General features: G+C 37.3%; 1 protein-coding gene across 1 annotated transcript; it reads right to left on the minus strand.

Moving 5' to 3' along the window:
* Positions 1 to 10,236: 10,236 nt before the first annotated feature.
* Positions 10,237 to 13,761, minus strand: LOC121972367. Its single transcript, XM_042524048.1, has 4 exons — positions 11,528 to 13,761; positions 11,171 to 11,443; positions 10,951 to 11,050; positions 10,237 to 10,869 (listed from the first exon to the last, which is right to left on the minus strand). The coding sequence occupies exons 1-4, from the start codon at positions 13,759 to 13,761 to the stop codon at positions 10,237 to 10,239; spliced, it is 3,240 nt and encodes a 1,079-aa protein (XP_042379982.1).
* Between the last annotated feature and the right edge of the window lie 7,004 nt (positions 13,762 to 20,765).

Consider the following 20,765-nt stretch of genomic DNA (forward strand, 5'->3'; position numbering starts at 1 on the left):
GTATATGCAAATGTATATTACATGAATTGTATATGTGACACAGGACCTTGACTTAGACGAGCAGCGTGACGTGGGATGGTTCTGTTGATACGGGATATATCTGTTGGGACCGAAAAGTAGCTAGAGGGGGGGGGTGAATAGCTCTTCGCGTGCTCGTCGTCGGCGTTGCTCGTTTCTTCAGAGATATGCAGCGGAAATATAAGAAACAAAAGCATACAACGCTAACAAGGATGGTTTACTTGGTATCCACCTCATAAGAGGTGACTAATCCAAGGATCCACACTCTCACGCACCCTCCATTATGAAAACTCTCCTTTATGGTAACTACCAAAAGCGGAGAAGCCCTACAAGTTCACACTACAAGAAGAAAAGGAAAGGGAAACAAAATACAACACAAGCTTACAATAAAACTCTAACCCTAGCTTTCTTCTTCAGCTGTAGATCCACCTCTTGACTTGGAAAACCTCCAAGAACCTTCAAGAACTGACGATCTGAACTTTGTGGAGAAGCTGTGGGAGCACTGTGATGATCGGAGATGAATCGGTCAAGTTCTGCTGAAGGAAACGCTCGCCTGCAGCTAAATACGACGCCAACGGTCGGATCCCGATCGATTGGATTGCTCCCAATCGATCGGGGAGGCTTTGGATCGATCAACCAATCGATCAAGAGTGCCTCTGTGCTTTCTGGAATAGCCTGGATCGATCGGCTGATTGATCCAGGGCTTATCGCGCACAAACAGCAGCTCCCAATCGATCCAAAGTGGTTCTGTTCGTGGGGACTCACCCGATCGATCAGCTGATCGATTGGGAATGATCCAATCAATCAGCTGATCGATCCAGATCTGCTGGATCAATTCGTTGATCAATCCAGATCTGCTGGATCAATCCGCTGATCAATCCAGATCTTGATTTTTTTCCCAAAAGCAAGTCCAAAGCCCCCTAAACCAACATCCAGTCAACCATGACTTGTCGATACATAAAACCTAGCATCCGGTCACCCTTGACCAGCTAGGACTCTCTCACCAAGTGTCTGGTCAATCCCTTTGACCCACTTGGATTTTTCTCCATCATGCCAAGTATCTGGTCACTCCCTTGACCTACTTGGACTTTTCCTCATTGTGCCAGGTATCCGGTCAATCCCTTTGACCTACTTGGACTTCCACCATATGTCTGGTCAACCTTGACCCATCTGGATTTCCCCGTGCCTGGCTTTACTCACCAGGACTTCCCTTCTGCCTAGCTTCACTCACTAGGACTTCTCTTCTGCCTGGCTTCACTCACCAGGTCTTTCACCTAACTTCACTCACTAGGATTTTTCACTTCTGTCTGGCTTCACTCACCAGGTCTTTCACCTAGCTTCGCTCACTAGGATTTTCTATCTGCCTAGCTTCACTCACTAGGTCTTTCACCTGGCTTCACTCACCAGGATTTTCCTTCTACCTAACATCCTAGTTAGGATTTCTCAATCAAGTATCTGGTCAACCTTGACCTACTTGACTCTTCTTCAATCAACCTAATCAGACCCTGGTCAGAGGGGAATTGCACCAAACAATCTCCCCAAATGTACAACTGCATTGTCAAACATCGAAACCCAAACCAAGACTCAAGCTTGGTCAACCAGGTCAGCCTTGACCCGAGGGATATTGCACCAACAATCTCCCCCTTTTTTATGTTTGACAATACCACATTTAAGTTAGGCTAATCCCATAGCCTCAACCCCCTTCATGCCACTAGGTAATGAAGACATAAGTCAAACCCTTCATTCTCTTCCTAAGAGGGCAAACTCCCTCTAGGTAATGAAGTCCTAACTTAAACCCTTCATTCTCCCCCTATTGACACACATCAACAATTGCCCCATCTTTGGGCACACATCAACAAATTCACTTGTTGAAAACTCTCCCCTTTGAGATTCTCCCCCTGAAGAGTTGCTCATCGTTGTTCACAACTTCACTCGTTGTGATCAACACGATAATGAAGGTTCCATACCCTTCATTATCCTTAACCCTACATTCTCCCATTAATGTAGTCAAATGCCCATCTCCGAGCATTTTTAACTTAAACCACTTGAACAATGAGGATATCCACTCCCCATTAAAGTTCAAACGCTCAACCTTGAGCATGTTCTGAAAAGAATGTTAACCACCTTCCAAGGTTCATGAAAAATAGTTTTCATGCCTTTAAAGAGTCCCTCCCCCTAAAGACATGGTGGTAACTTCAGTCATTGCACCAACAATGACTTGGAATCCTTAAGCCTTTAGGAAACCCAAATTTAGAAGTTTTGAGGTTCAAAAATTCAATATTGAAACCCACCTCAACCTAAACTTTAATTTAGTCTTTCTTAACCAATCCATCCTTGTTTTCAATATGAAAACACCCTTTTTATGTATACACATGTATTTTGAGGGGTTAGGAATGGTTACCTAGACTAAAATAGGTTCAAAATGCTGAAAAATAAGCTTTCCTAGCCAAAATCAGCATCTTCGATCGATTGGAGTTGGGTTCCAATCGATTGAACCCTTCTGAATCGATCCACTAATCGATTCAATCTTCTTGGATCGATCGGCTGATCGATCCAGCGAGCTTCTGCTCGCAAGAAATACCTTCTCAATCGATCGGCTGATCGATTGAGACACTCCAATCGATCCACTGATCGATTGAAAGCCTGAAATTGCTGAAATTCAATTTCAGCCAATTTCAGAAACCTCTAAAAAATTCTACAAAATTCCAAAAATTGTAAAAATTGGTGTAGACATTATTTAGGGTATAATTTATCATGAAAAAATAGTTTCTTATGAAAATACATCATATTTTCAAAGATTGACACAAATTTGAGAACTTGCAAAAACTTTAGTGTTTTCTTCAAGTTTGTGTCTAACTAGTCAATGGTGATTACTATCAAAAGATAGCCTTCACCAAGGTTTTCCAAAATCATTTTAAAAACATTTTCAAAACCAATATCCCACCATGTTCCTTGGGCTTAATGCACATGACTTGTACATTAGCTTTTCCAATGATGGGAAAACACATAACTATGTGTTTTGATGAACTTAAAACTCAAAGAAATGCACTAAATCAACATGTTGAGTTTTGTTCATCATCCTAACATCTCATTTGTATCTATTGTGCACAAAACACATACAAGTCATCTTATAGGTCTTTGTGAGATGTAAATTTTGGTTTTGCCCTAATCTAGGGATCATGCATATCTATTTAGGCATTTTGAGTGGTAATCATCCACCAAGGATGTTACTTGTTGATTCCACTTGTTTATAAATGACATTTGTCCTTAATTTTAAGGAAATAAACATAATGCATGATAATGTTATGACATACATAAAAAAAAAAATCAAAAGGAAATTTTCTTATAACTACATGATGTATGTATGGCATGACATGGTATTTTTGTATTTTCATGATAAGGCATGAGTGCAAAAATAAAACATGATGTCATGGCATATAATGGGCAAACAATCATGGTAAAGTCTAGCATAAATAAAATACCTAGATTACCTATCTAAGTATCCTTAGTCTTAGCTAATCCTAAAACTTAAACCCTAGATTGCCCAAAGTGCTTCAAGAGAGTGCCAAAACCTAAATGGGCATTTCTAGTTATCTTGATTAACTTATGCTAATTGAAATTAATCTTTTCCTCAAATGTTGGCATATTTCGTTCTTTCACAAGAGTAACACTAAGAAAATACCAAAATCTCAACTTGGTATTTCTTAGATTTTCCCAAATTGTGCCATTTTAAAATAAAATCAATACTTCTCAAATTTGTCACATTTTACTCTTCCAAAGAGTAAATGATAAATCCATTTCATTTTCAAAGGTTAATAATAACCTTGAAAATGCTCCTTGAGTGTCAATTTCTTCAAAGTTAGGTTAACTACCCTTCTTCTTAGAGTTGACACTCTCTAACCCATCTATGGGGTAAAGAAGATGCTCCTAGGAACCCAAAACCTATTGGTGCTCCTTGGATGTTCTAGGTATTTACTAGGGATAACTTCCCTAGATACCTTCCTAGTGACCTTGTTTGGCTTCTTATAAGCCTTAGTCACATTTTCTAGGTCAACCCTAGGGATTGCTTCCCTTGTAACCTTGTGTGTGACTTTCTTAGACTTCTTAGAAGTCTTAGTCACGTTTGTCGTTGCAAAGATACTTCTAGGGATAACTTCCCTTGTATCCTTGACTTGACCTCTAGACTTAGGGTTGGTTCCATAGCTGTATGGAACCCTATGGTAAGTAGGTACATCCTTTTTGATTTTAGGTTTGTATCCCAAACCTCTATGGCCCTTGGATGACCCTTGTTGTCCTAAACCTAGGTTTTGCTCATTTTGCCCTTTAAGGATATTTTCCATCCTTTTTAGGGTCTTTTCTAGTTTGTCAAGTCTTGACCTCAAGACTTGATTTTCCATCACTAAGTCCTTAGTTTTCGGTTTTCCATTAAATCCATGAGCATTTTTGTTTCTTGGCTTGTACCTAAAATCCTTAGAGTTCTTGCCTAGACTTTTATCTACATTCCTAGCCCTAGGTGTAGTGGTTTTAGCATGAAAAGCTACATGATTTTCTTTAACTTTATCATGCCTCCTATTTTCATGGTAAATAGCATTAAAATGATATAAGTTAGAACTATCATGCTTTTTACCATAATTTAAAGGGGTAGGCTCAATGAAAGTTACCTTTCTTTTTACCCTGGAGGCTCCCCCTTGACTTGAGCTTCCTCCATGAGCCTTGACCACCTTCTTCCCCTTAGGGCATTGACTTCGGTAATGCCCCTTTTAGTTGCAAGAAAAACACACAATGTGCTCCTTGCTCTTCTTTGTTCCGGGGATGGTCTCCTTGGGCTTCTCCTTGCCCTTTTGTGCCACTTGGCCCTTCTTCTTGGCCAATTTAGGGCATTTACTTTTGTAATGCCCTTTTTCCCTACATTCAAAGCATATAATATGATTTTTATTATTAATTGAAATGTTTATACCTTTTTGTGTAGGGATGACACTTTCTCCTTTGGATCCGGAGGTAGAGGCTTCCTCTTGTTCCGAAGATGATACTCCTTCCATAGATTTAGCTTGACTTGTGGAGGTACCCTTGTGTCGAATCCGAGTCCATCTCGGAATTCCATTTGAAGTTGAGCTTCTTGTGATGAAGTCTTCGACTTGTAGAATCGCTCCAACTTCTTCACCCTCTAGCTTTGCTTGTTTTGTTTGCCCCTTCCGACGATGATTCCGGTGAAGAGCGGCCTCGCTCTGATACCACTTGTTGGGACTGAAAAGTAGCTAAAGGGGGGGTGAATAGCTCTTCGCGTGCTCGTCGTCGGCGTTGCTCATTTCTTCAGAGATATGCAGCGGAAATATAAGAAACAAAAGCATATACTACTAGAATTTAGGTCTTTAAGGACACACATAAATGCCCTTATAGTATATTTTTAGTGACACTAAACCTATGGTGACATCACCAAAAAATGTATTGAAATGCGGTGTTAGCATAGACCCTCTAGTATTCCTGACATTTGTGTAATGTCAGTATAAAATATTTATGCTAACTTCAAAAGTGTCTTAAATATAGGAATATAATGACAATCGAAAATGTCACTAAAACATATTTCATGACATTTATGCATGCCTTTTTATTACGTAACTAAGGACAAATATAAATGTCACCTAAACTAATTTATATTGACAATAATAAATATTTTAAAATTTTATATAAGGACAATAAATTATGTTAGTAATGATAATTTATAAGGATATTTTAAACTGTCATCTTATATTATCTATAATGACATTATGAAATGTTAATTATAATATTTTATAAACACATTAACTATAAACATTTAGAATACACCACAATAAATTAATAATATTTATTTAGAACACAAAACATTCATCACATAATAGGAAAAGTTACACATCATCACAATTTAACCATCATCACAATAAGAATATAAACGTTTTATATCCAAAATATCCAATTCATTCACCATATCATCATAATTCATCCCATCATCACAAAAGTACAAATGCATTACTAATGTAAAAGTATTGAATCCAATGCTAACTAAATACTAACAAATCATTAAGTTTTAAAACCAACAAAGTCTTATAAAAAAACCAACTAATTTACTATCAACCATCTTCAACCATCATATGCAAAATCCAAGTACCTGTCACCTACAAATGCAATCAATAAATTTGTATAAGTAAATTAAACAATAAAAATATAAACCTAATAAACATAATTTAAAAGATTGGAATTCATACCGAATGAGAAACATATAATGTATTATTCTATATGCACTAATAGAAATCTTCGCATATTGCCAACTGCAAATACATTTCATATTTGTTAAAAAATTTAATAACATGATAAATATAAAAAAATAATAATATTTCACTAAAATGTTTAAATCATACCAAATGACAAGGCCAAGCTATCAATCCTCCAAGTGTATCCTCAAACCTTTGTAAAAGATCATAAGGTCTAATTAAATTTTCTTCGGGTTCTAGGACAACTAGTACTTGTACTTCACACCAATTTGGACCTAGTTTTTGTCTCCCTACTATATTATTTGGATCCATGCTGAGGAGCACTCCTTTTGCCACAATTTTTGTTGAATCAAATAAACTTTTGATCAAGACAGAACTTGCAATCTACATGAAAGTGAAAAATATAGCAAATTTTTTTCAAGATGTGTGAAATATATAATAAAATAAAATTTTAAAAAAATCTTACCCGTAAAGTTTGATGAGATGGAATAGAACCTTGTGGATTACTACTTGATGAAGTGTGTTGACTATTATTACAATTTGAAAGAGGATTTGTGTTTGATTGTTCAGAAATCTTTGTTTCTAACATTGTAATATGTTGGCCTTGCTTTTTGATTTGTTCATTCATCTGTTCTAACTTTGCATTCTGTTCCATAACTAGTCTATTGCATGTGCCACGACTAGGAACTACTCCCCATAAATCAGATGAACTAATACCATCACCAAGCATACGTATTCGACCAGGTCTATCTGGTCCCATGATTTGAGCAAATATATCATTCGGGCTCACTTGATCATTATAATCTTCAGGAAGTTGATTTTCTAATTCTTTCATGGCAGCATACAGGATATGTTAATACTTAGTTAATACATAATGATAATTAAAAAATACTTTAGAATAAAATAAATGAAAAGTATAAAGTATCTTACCAATCTTTCTTTTACAATATTACTTGATGGACTTCCATTAGCATGAGTAAAACAGGCATGAAATAATTCAACTCGTGTTGGAGGATGCCCCTTTTCTTTCTCCTGAAAAATATATTTGGTTACTAATTTCTATAATCAAATGCACATAAAATTATAATATGATAAAAAGATCTACCAATGTTTGTTGCACTTGAGAAAAAGATGTCCTTCCTGTGGTCTGATTCATTATCCTTTGCTTTCTAGCATTTTTATTTTTTTCACTTCTTTCCTGATATATTAAATTACACATAATACATAAAATAAAAGTATACTAACATTATATTCTAAATAAATAAAATACATACCTTTGATTTTTCTGTGTTCCAAAAAGCAACTAGTCTCATATATTGTTCTACTTGAGCTCTTTCATCTTTTTGTTGTAAAAGAGTTTGAATTGACAACTCAGGATCATAGTACTTTCTTTTTAGTTCAGACTTCCAATTTCTCCATTTTTTTGCTATTGAGCATAATGTCCAATTTTCTGTTCCTAAAGGAAGGTCATACTTATCCTGTAAAAAAAATATATAAACAAATTACTATTGCATAAATTAAAAGTTTTAAATACTAAAATTAGACAAAGTAATTCAGTTACCTTTATAACATTTAACATGTCTTTCTTTTTGTCCATTGGCATTTTATGCCAATCTTCTACATCAATTGGACAATACCTACCATTCCTTGCTAAAGAACCCAAGAAATCAGTAAATTTATTTTTTTTGGTTCCTATAGGACGACCCATATCATCACATAGAATTTTAATGCGTGGTAGTGTGCTAGGTCGGCCCCAAATTTCTTTGATAAATGTAGGACCTCTTTTTTTCCTCTTAGCATTATGTTCATTTTCACTGGCTGTAAAAAAAAGTTATAATACAATTTAAAAATAATGATTCAATTAAATTATTGAATTCTTCATATATGTTACCTTCATTATATTCCTGGTTCATATCATCATTCTGGTCTGGAACTGAAGACATGTTATCAACAAGTGGGACATTACCTTGCACATCAACATATAGTTGATTTGAAACTACATCTCTTTGGTTATTCAAGGTACCTTCTATGTTTTGACCATCTGTAAAAATATTGATTTCATTAAGAAAGATAAATATGAAGAAACACAAATTGTCATTAAATTTGTCATAGATAAAATGAAATATTACCTTGTTCATGATATATGTGATTTGTACCTATACTTGGTGGTTGCATATCTATCTCAGCTTGAAGTTTAAAACGAGATTTCCTCTTAGTTCGACGTTTATGAACCATTCCTACTACAAATAATAATTAGTAACAGATTATAAATAATAAAAGGTCAATAGTTAAAAATTAGAAAGGAAATACATGCATTATATATCATTCAAACATACATAATAAAAATAAGCATGCAATTAAATAAAATTTGGCTTCTTCCGGATTTGGATTACTTCCCCACCATGCTCACCCAGCAACCTTCGGTGGATTGGTCAAGAGGTGGTGCTCACCCAGCAAACTTCGGCAGGAGTGATATAAGCGAAGCCTTTCTCAAGAGATATAAATCTCGGCAGAATTGTTCATACAATGACAACAATATATCTCTTTACTTTGTTTCCCCTTTGCAAGGTGTCAACAGCCAATTAGATCATTCATGGAAAGGAAATGCATGTCATTATACATCATTGAAACATATATGATTTAATTAGACGGAAGCATATTCTAAAATGCACATGACCGCAATTGCAAGGTGTCATGATCCTCGAGCAGAACCTTGAGGACCATTAATGCAATCATGCTCATATTCTAAAATGCACATATAATGCAAGGTGTCATTAAATATCATTGAAACATATATATATATATATATATATATATATATATATATATATATATATATATATATATATATATATATATATATATATATATATATATATATATATATATATATATATATATATATATATATATATATATATATATATATATATGCAATTGCAGAACCTTGAGAAGGTGATCAGTATTGAAATTTGTTGATAAGGCTATAAGAGAATTATTCATCAATAACATATCAAACTAGACATAAGAATTTGTTGATAAGACCATGATCATCGAGCAGATTTTTTTTTCCTCTTCTCCCAACAACCTCAACCTGTGTTGCAACTTCCTCCTTTAGTTTCTCTTCTTCTCCATGCAGCAACAACTTGTGTTACAACTTTCTCCTTAATTTGTTGCCACAACTTCACTGCCACAGCTTTTTCAAGAGGATTTATGATGGGAGGAACTGTTCATACAATGACAACCATTCATCTATTAGAATTGGCACCTGCATTGCTTGGATTTGGTTTGTGAATCCGGATTTCAGGAATTGTTTAGAAAAACAATCTTGTGTGAGATTAACAAGATATTTAGTAGGGACTAGGAAGAATATGATTGCCCTGCTAAACACACAATAAACATGTAGTATAAGACTTGTCAATATGAAGATAGCCTCACAATCGATAGTCTCACAACTAGTCTAGAACTGAAGACATATTTTCAACAAGTGGTACATTACCTTGCACATCAACATGTAGTTGATTTGAAACTACATCTGTTGGTTATTCAAGGTACCTTCTATGTTTTGACTATCTGTAAAAGTATTGATTACATTAAAAAAAGATAAATATGAATAAACACAACAGTTATTAAATTTGGCATGCATAAAATGAGATATTACCTTGTTCATGATCGGTGTGATTTTTACTTATACTTGATGGTTGTATATCTATCTCATTATGAAGTTTAAAACGAGATTTCTTCTTAGTTCGGCGCTTAGGAGCCATTCCTACTACAAATAATAATTAGTAACAGATTATAAATAATAAAAAGTCAATAGTTAAAAATGAAAAGGAAATACATATCACCATATATCATCCAAACATATGTAATAAGGTTGATATATCATCCAAACATATATAGTAAGAATCTATTCTACTGATATTACAATGATAATTGACTAAACATAATGCATATACTAGATAAAATCTCTTCATAAATCAGTATCAATTTCCACTCCTGCAATATCATCACGAACCCAGACTACTTCTTCATGTTCATTGCAAGCTTCTGAATTACAAATATAACTTTGAAGATATGTATCAACATCTGCCATAGGTTGCATATTATACTTCGCTCGTGCATCAGTCGTGATAATGACATGCCAATCACAATCATTTGGATCTTCCACATAAAATACTTGCATAGCCTGAGATGCTAAAATATAAGGCTCATTATGACGCCTAACATCTTTAAAATTGGCCAACATAAAACCATCTTCATCCAATTTTAGCCGTTTGCCTTTGGAGACCCACTCGCATTCAAATAAAGCAACTTTTCGACCTCCCCCATAATCTAACTCAATCACATTTTGCAAAATCCCATAATAATCAAGTTCGCTTAATACTGGATTGTGATCTTTTATACTTGAATAACTTGAAGTAGTTGCTCTAACAGTCACACCACAATTTTGAGTTTTCCTCTTACGTTCCACTTCTTTTGTATGAAACCTAAATCCATTTGAAACAAATTTATGATATTGTATCCTAATGATATTCGGGCCTCTAGCAAGTGATCTCAAATCATTTGAAACAGGATCATCTTCTGGAAGATTTGTATCTTCAATCTATCATACAAGAAGGACTTACTCATTTATATATGAAAAAAAATAATATGTATTTTTAATAACTATTACAACACAACTTACATGATTAGCAAACCATGAGGCAAAAGTTTCACTATGTATACGTTCAATTTGGTATAGTGGAAGACGAGAATGACTAAGTTGCACAATTCCCCGATGTTCACTGCAAATTAGTAATATTAATTTCATAAATAATGATGACTAAGTAGTTATATATTTAAATAGCATGAATTATATGAAACCATACTCTATATAAGATTGTAAGCGATGACAATTGAATAACACATATTGATGTGCATTCTTTAATATCTCAGTATCAAACTTAGTTGCAATGGCCTTTCCAAGTGCATAGCCAGATGTGTTAAACACATCTAATGCAAATGTTGAGTCAATATTTGCATTATCATTTCTTGATGATTGATTAAATCTTGTCTCTACATAATCTGCTAAATATAAAGAGCAGAATGTCAAACATTCCTCAGCCAAATACCCCTCAGCAATAGATCCTTCTGGCTTATTTCTATTTCGAACATAAGACTTCAATGTCCCTAGGTACCTTATGTCAAAAACACAACAATTAGTATTATTTAACAAATAATATATTATAAATATAATAACATTAAAAAGATGTATATATTACCTTTCAATTGGATACATCCAACGAAAGTGAACTGGCCCAGCAAGTTGTACTTCAGTAGCCAAATGAATAGTTAGATGAACCATTATGTCAAAAAATGAGGGAGGAAAAATCTTTTCCAACTCACAAAGGATCACTGCAATATCTCTCCTTAGACGAGTCATATCCGTAGGAGAGATTACTTTACTACATAACTCTCGAAAATATCTGCTTAATTTAATCAACGGAACTCGAACTGACTTAGATAAGGTTCTACGTAGTGCTACTGGCAACAATTGCTGCATCAAAATATGATTGTCATGACTTTTTAGACCAATTAATTTTGGCGGTTTCATTTGAACACATCGTGATATGTTAGATGCATAGCCATCTGGAACTTTAATTTGCTTTAGAACCTTGCAAAACATGCTCTTCTCTTTTTTCCCCATTGAAAAAGATGCTGGAGGTAAATAAACTTTCTTTGGTCCTTTCTCAATAGGATGAAGTGCTGTTCTTATCCCCATTTCTTGCAAATCAAGTCGTGATTTAAGATTATCTTTTGTTTTTCCTTCCATATTCAGCAGTGTCCCACAAATATTTTCGCAAACATTCTTTTCAATATGCATAAGGTCTAGATTGTGACGTATCACATTATCTTTCCAATACGGTAAATAAAAAAAAATACTCATTTTTTTCCAATTAAATGGTAGTGATGAATTGTCATTAATTGTTTTCCCAAATGTAAATTTTAAAATTTTCAACTCATCCATCACCATGTCTCCTGAAAGTGTGGGTGGTGGTCTTCCAAATTCTTCCGTGCCATCAAACAATTGAGCATTTTTTCGAAACACATGATCACTATTTAAAAACTTACGGTGACCCATATAGCAGTATTTTCCACCATTTCTTAACCATTGTGAATGTGTAAATTTATGACATACTGGGCATGCAAGCTGTCCTTTAGTGCTCCATCCTGATAAGTTTGCATATCCAGGGAAATCACTTATTGTCCATAGTAATGCGGCATGCAATTGAAAATTTTGTTTAGTTGATGCATCATATGTTTGCACTCCTATCTCCCACAAATCCTTTAAATCTACAATAAGAGGCTGCAAGTAGATGTCGATGTTATTTCCTAGAGCAAATGGGCCGGGTATCAATAATGACAACATAAAGTATGGTTGCTTCATACACATCCATGGTGGAAGATTATATGGCATTAAAATGACCGGCCATGTACTATGTGCCACACTCATATTTTTGAATGGATTAAATCCATCTGATGCTAAACCAAGCCTTATGTTCCTAGGATCCTTTGCAAATGCTGAGTGTTTATGATCAAATGTTTGCCAAGTAGGAGAGTCAGCTGGATGTCGCATGTAACCATCCTTTGTACGAGATTCAGAATGCCATCTCATATGGGATGCTGTTTTGGATGACATGAACAAACGTTGTAATCTAGGTTTTATTGGAAAATACCATAAAACCTTACGTGAAATTTTTCTCTTTTCACCGGTAGAATCATTTTCGGATGTTTCCCATCTGAGCTCACTACATGTTTCACATTGAATTCTTTCTTTATCCAACCTCCAGTACAAAGTGCAATCATTAGGGCAAGCATCAATCTTTTCATAACCAAGTCCTATTTGCTTCATCAATTTCTCTGCTTCATAGTATGACTTAGGCAAATCATCCATTGCATTAGGAAATGCTTCTCTCAACAAATCTAAAAGCATATCAAAAATTTTATTATTAATTTTTCCTAGACACTTTAAGTGAAGCAAGTGAATCATGAATGCAAGTTTTGAGAATTTCTTGCATCCTGGATATAATTCTTTTTGTGAATCATCAATTAATTTATAGAATTTATCAGCCTCTTCCGTTGGAATCTCGTTATCATTTTCAATTTCTGATGTGCTAATTCTATTATCATTGTCTGAGATCCCAAATGCCTCATAAACTAAACCTTGCATATCATCTGCATAATTTTTAGATGGAATAGAAGCAGAGTTTGTAGATGTACTATATGATATCTCTCCATGAGCTACCCAATGAGTATAACCTTTGATAAATCCATCAACCATCAAATGATCAAAGGCAACCTCTTTTGAAACAAATATACCAATCTTACACCGTATACATGGACATAAAATCATTCCATTTATATTTGCATTAGAAAATGCAAAATGTAAGAAACTTTGAACACCATTTCTATACTCCTCAGTTTGTCTTGGTAAAAACATCCAACTCTTATCCATAATGATCCTAAAAAAAACTTATTAAAATTAATTTAACATTATGATATATTGTTAAATTTTAAAATGCATGTATACTAAATTTAACACTTATAAATAAAGAACTGTATCACAAATAAAATTCACAAGGTAGAGAACTCAAGATATAGAGAAATCTTTATAACACAAGGACTCAAGAGGATACAACATAACAATATATAGTATCTTATAATTTATCAATGACAGATTCAATGATATTAAAAAACCATAATATTTCATATCAATTCATCTTAGTTGTTCCTTCAATTATCTCATTATTGAACCTACATTTTGTAGTTTTGAGTGGTACTTAGTTATCAGAGTTTTTAGTGTATATGTTTTCTTTGCCTCTAGTGTTTCAAGTTTATTCTGTTTCTTCCGCATCAAGCCATGCTAATATCAAGTTTATTCTGCCTCTAGTGGTATTGAACCTACATTCTGTTTCTTCCACATCAAGTTTATTCTGTTTCTTCCCTAGGCTAATATCATTGGGAACTTACAAATTAAGCATGACATTCTAGGAGAGTGCATTAAACAATAAAAGCATCTAAATCGTCAGGATCTCATAACACTCACTATAGAATCCCTATATCTCATAACACTCACAAAGATTAAACACGTTACATAAGAAATTGCATAAGAAAGAAACATATCCATCAAAATTCAAAGAAAATACACATACAGGCAAAAGGACAGCGTCTCGGCAGTGGAGGAATCGTGGTGGCGACACGCGATGGAGGTTGGCGGCGGCACAGGTATGCGTGAGCCTGGTTGAAAGGATCGGCGACAGCGAGAGCGGTTTAGTGAGGAAGGGAGAGAAGCAGCGACGATGAGGAGGAGCAAGGGAGAGAAGCAGCGACGATGAGAGCAAGAGAAAGGGAGAGGAGCGGTGACGACGAGGAGGAGCAAGGGAGAGAAGCAGCGACGATGAGAGCAAGAGAAAGGTAGAAGATCGGAGCGGCGCTTGAGCTTCGTGCGCGGCGAGACAACGAGAACAGAGAAGAGGGCAAAAATCGGCGTGTGAGGGAACTGGGAAGGGCTTAGCATTAGGTTTGGGCGAAAAAAAAGGTTTAAGTATTTTAAGTGGTTATTATGATGGAATATGGTGACATTAATAAAAGTTGTCACTATATATGGTCTAAAATGATATTTTTATATTTAAAATCATCTTTTTTGATAGATGTCATTAAAAATAATTTATAATGACATTTAATTTTAAATGTCATGAATAAAGTGTCATAATATGCTATATTTCTAGTAGTATATACAACGCTAACAAGGATGGTTTACTTGGTATCCACCTCACAAGAGGTGACTAATCCAAGGATCCACATACTCACGCACCCTCCACTATAAAAACCCTCCTTTATGGTAACTACCAAAGGCGGAGAAGCCCTACAAGTTCACACTACAAGAAGAAAAGGAAAGGGAAATAAAATACAACACAAGCTTACAATAAAACCCTAACCCTAGCTTTCTTCTTCAGCTGTAGATCTGCCTCTTGACTTGGAAAACCTCCAAGAACCTTCAAGAATTGGTGATCTGAACTTTGTGGAGAAGCTGTGGGAGCACTGTGATGATCGGAGATGAATCGGTCAAGTTCTGCTGAAGGAAACGCTCGCCTGCAGCTAAATACGACGCCAACGGTCGGATCCCGATCGATTGGATTGCTCCCAATCAATCGGGGAGGCTTTGGATCGATCAACCGATCGATCCAGAGTGCCTCTGTGCTTTCTGGAATAGCCTGGATCGATCGGCTGATCGATCCAGGGCTTATCACACACAAACAGTAGCTCCCAATCGATCCACTGATCGATTGGGACCTCTGGATCGATCCACGGATCGATCCAAAGTGGTTCTATTCATGGGGACTCACCCGATCGATCAGCTGATCGATTGGGCATGATCTAATCGATCGGCTGATCGATCCAGATCTGCTGGATCGATCGGCTGATCGATCCAGATCTGCTGGATCAATCCGCTGATCGATCGGCTGATCGATCCAGATCTGCTGGACCAATCCGCTGATCAATCCAGATCTTGGTTTTTGCCCAAAAGCAAGTCTAAAGCCCCCTAAACCAACATCCAGTTAACCATGACTTGTCGATACATAAAACCTAGCATCCGGTCACCCTTGACCAGCTAGGACTCTCTCACCAAGTGTCTGGTCAATCCCTTTGACCTACTTGGATTTTTCTCCATCGTGCCAAGTATCTGGTCACTCCCTTGACCTACTTGGACTTTTCCTCATCGTGCCAGGTATCCGGTTAATCCCTTTGACCTACTTGGACTTCCACTAGATGTCTGGTCAACCTTGACCCATCTGGATTTCCCCGTGCCTGGCTTTACTCACCAGGACTTCCCTTCTGCCTAGCTTCACTCACTAGGACTTCTCTTCTGCCTGGCTTCACTCACCAGGTCTTTCACCTAGCTTCACTCACTAGGATTTTCACTTCTGTCTAGCTTCACTCACCAGGTCTTTCACCTAGCTTCGCTCACTAGAATTTTCTATCTGCCTAGCTTCACTCACTAGGTCTTTCACCTGGCTTCACTCACCAGGATTTTCCTTCTGCCTAACATCCTAGTTAGGACTTCTCAGTCAAGTATCTTGTCAACCTTGACCTACTTGACTCTTCTTCAATCAACCTGATCAGACCCTGATCAGAGGGGAATTGCACCAAACAATCTCCCCAAATGTACAACCGCATTGTCAAACATCGAAACTCAAACCAAGACTCAAGCTTGGTCAACCAGGTCAGCCTTGACCCGAGGGATATTGCACCAACAATATCGAGGCGGGTACTTCTTTCTTACCTCCTATTTAGTTCTTTGAACTATAAAGCATGGTTATAATTGGATAGTTAGGTTGCATTCCTTAACTCTGGTTATTGATTGCTTTCTTGCTTGTTATTTTGTTCGACCCTTGATATAATCTTGTTTAATTCACTACAGTCTCGACTCTTGATATCTGGATTCTGTACATATGCACATGTAGAGTTTGTATCATAGGAGTGTTCAGTTGATTCGGTTAGCGTGTTGATCATGCATATTGATGTTGAGTCTACACGTGATGAGTATGTGTTGTTGGAGTTGCATAGTTGATTACCCGGCTTGCCCCCAAAAATGCAAGTGGAGTTCACGATTGAGTTGATTCCGGGGACAACACCGGTATCAAAGGCTCCGTATCGCATGGCACCTAAAGAATTGGAGGAGCTAAAAGTACAATTACAAGAGCTGCTGGATAGAGGGTTTATCCGTCCTAGTGTTTCTCCATGGGGAGCTTCGATACTCTTTGTGAAGAAGAAGGATGGATCAATGAGATTATGCATCGACTATCGGTAGCTGAATACAGTGACTATTAAGAACAAATATCCACTGCCACGTATAGAGGATCTGTTTGATCAGCTCAAGAATACTTGTGTGTATTCAAAGATTGATCTGCGCTCTGGCTATCATCAGCTCAGTGTGAGGGATTCAGATATACAGAAGACAACCTTCCGTACTCGTTATGGACACTATGAGTTCTTGGTAATGCCATTTGGGCGTACCAATGCTCCAAAAATTTTCATGGATCTGATGAATAGAATATTTCTTGAGTTCTTGGATCAGTTCATGATTGTGTTCATCGATGATATTTTGATATATTCTCGATCCGAAGAAGAGCATGGGCGACATCTTCGCATAGTATTGGAGACGCTCCAGCGAGAACGTCTCTATGCAAAATTCAGCAAATGTGCATTCTGGTTATCTTCTGTGGGTTTTCTGGGACATATTGTTTCTAGCAGTAGTATATCAGTGGACCCACAAAAGATAGAAGCTGTTATTAGTTGGGAGCAGCCAAAGTCTGTACAGGAGATTCATAGCTTTCTTGGTTTGGCTGGGTATTATCGAAGGTTTGTTGAGGGCTTCTCTAGCATCGCTCTGCCTTTGACTCAGTTAACCAGAAAGGGAGTGAAATTTTGCTGGACAGAGTCTTGCGAGACGAGTTTTCAAGAACTTAAGCGTAGACTCATTTCTGCACCTATACTAGTACTTCCTTCTGGAGATGATGGCTTCGTGCTTTATACAGATGCATTATTACAGGGGTTAGGCGCAGTACTCATGCAGCATGGACGGGTAGCTTCTTATGCCTCACGTCAGTTAAAAGAGCATGAGAAGAATTATCCGTTACATGACCTAGAGTTAGCAGCTATTATATATGCGCTGAAAATCTGGAGACACCATCTATACGGAGTTACCTTCGAGATATTCACGGATCATAAGAGTCTTAAATATCTATCTACTCAGAAAGAATTGAACTTAAGACAGAGAAGATGGATGGAATTCTTGAAGGACTATGACTGTACGATCAACTATCACCCAGGGAAAGATAACATGGTAGCTGATGCGTTGAGTAGGAAATCCCGAGGAGTTCTTGCCTATCACCGTGTGATAGTTACAGAACTGGTACAGAAATTTTCTAAGTTGGGATTAGTAGAGCAGGGTCAGACTGAGCGGGGTATTCTGTTATCTATGGTTGCCCAGTCACCCGTTGTAGAGAGGATTAAAGAAGCTCAGGCTATAGATCAGCATCTGCAGTTTTTGTGTAGCAGAATTACCTAGAACATCAGACAGGGTTTTCTTGCGATGGAAATGGAATTCTATACTTCCGGGGGAGATTGTGTGTTCATGAGCTACCTTCTTTGAAGGAGGACCTACTTCAGGAGGCACACCGGTCCAGATTTACGATTCATCATAGTGGTACACGTATTTATAGAGATATGAGACGTACATATTGGTGGACGGGCATGAAGAAAGACATTGCAGATTTCGTTGCACGATGTCTTATATGTCATTTCGTTGCACGATGTCTTATATGTCAGCAAGTGAAGGCTGAACATCAGAGACTCGCTGGTTTACTCCAGAAGATACAGATACCAGAATGGAAATGGGAGCATATCACGATGGATTTCGTCGTGAGTCTACCCAGAACCCGGCGAACACATGATACGATTTGGGTGATCGTTGATCGATTAACCAAATCTACTCATTTCCTTCCGATTCATAGGACGGAGTCATTGGATCGATTGACAGAGTTGTATTGTAGAGAGATTATCAGGCTTCACGGTGCACCTCTTAGTATTATTTCGAATAGAGATCCGCGGTTTACTTCACGATTTTGGCAGAGCCTACAGCAGGCTATGGGTACCGAGTTACGATTTAGTATGACTTTTCACCCCCAGACAGACGGTCAGTCAGAGCATACTATACAGACATTAGAGGACCTATTGAGATCATGTGTCATAGACTTCGGAGGTAGTTGGGAGGATCATCTATATTTAGTAGAATTTGCCTACAACAACAGTTATCATTCAGCGATACAGATGGCACCTTATGAAACATTATATGACAGAGCATATAGATCTCTTACCCTATGGGTAGAAGTTGGGGAAAAACAGATTTTGGGGCCACAGAGTCTTCAGCGTGATGTAGAGATGATTTTTACTATCAGGCGCAGGTTGTCAAAGGCTCAGGATCGACAGAAGAGTTATGCGGATCGGAGGCAGAGACCTTTAGAGTTTTCTATTGGTGATCATGTATTCTTACGAGTATCCCCTACGAAAGGAGTAAAAAGGTTTGGATTGAAGGGTAAGTTGGCGCCTCGCTATATTGGACCCTTCCAGATTCTCGAGAGGATAGGTGAGGTGGCGTATCGAGTGGCGCTTCCACCATCACTGACTGGGGTGCATGATGTATTCCATGTATCTATGTTGAGGAGATATGTACCGCACCCTTCGCATATTCTCACTGATGTATTAGTTGTACTTCAGCCGGATATATCTTATGAGGAGACTCTAGTTCAGATTTTGGACCGTAAAGAACGCCAGTTACGGAACAAAATAATTCGACTGGTCAAGGTTGGATGGCGGCACCATTCAGATGAAGAAGCCACTTGGGAAGTGGAAGATAAGATGCGAGCCAGTTACCCACACCTGTTTACCGGAGGTGAGTAAAGTTTATTTCAGTAACTAGAATAAGTTTATCTACTACTTCTTGCTTTTAGTTGGTAGTGGTAAATTTGGGGACCAAATTTTTATTAATGGGGGAGAATGTAATATATACGAAATTATTTTTAGGGTTATCGTGGAATAACCTTAGGAAAATTTTTAAGAATTTTTAGAAGTTTTTCTGGAGTTAAACGGAGTTCATATGACTCGTTTTGAGGGATATATCGACGGGGCTAGATAGAGGCATGTTTAGAATACCCAAATTAAGTGGGAATTGATTAAGGTTAAACTTAGGTTTTAATTGAGCTAACCTAAGGTTTGGGTTAACCTCGCTATAAAGCGCCGAAGCCCTTTCTTTTTTCCCCGACTTTCTCCTCTGTCCGTCCTCTGCTCCTTGCGATTTCGGACGTCACGCGACCGAGACCGGCGATTTCTTCTTCTCTCGGTGGCGTCGGCGAGGAGCGGGCCTTGGAGCGTTGAGAGGAAGAGAGGTTAGTTACAGCCGAACCCTCTTTCTCCCTGATCCCTTCCTCCCTTCTCTGATTTTGGTGAACAATGGCGACGGATCTCAATTTGGGGATCTCGCCTTTTGTCAGAAGGGGATCAAGGGCATTGAGATTTGGGTCTGGCCAGCGTCGACCGATTGGGGGAGGTAACGACCATCGCTTCCTCCCGATCTCCTTCTCTGTTCGTCGACAAGGAACCGATCGTGCCCTAGCTGTGATCTTTGAGGTAAGCGGTTGGGTTTTTGGTCGTGAATTCGAGTTCCCGATTCCCTTTTCTTGTGTTGATTTGGACAATCTTGTTAGAAGCTGAGATTTGTGTTTGATTTCCGGCCACCACAGCTCGGTTGGATCGATCTCTTCATCAGATCCGTGATTACCTCCGACGATTGAAGGGTGAAGAGGTAAGGAGAGTAATTTTTAGTACTACAGTTGTAAGGATTAAATCTTCTAGTTCTTGCTGTTCTTTCTTTTGATCCGACCAGTGAAGGTGCACTGT

Source organism: Zingiber officinale, chromosome 4A, assembly GCF_018446385.1.
Source record: "Zingiber officinale cultivar Zhangliang chromosome 4A, Zo_v1.1, whole genome shotgun sequence".
Taxonomy (NCBI): Eukaryota; Viridiplantae; Streptophyta; class Magnoliopsida; order Zingiberales; family Zingiberaceae; genus Zingiber; species Zingiber officinale.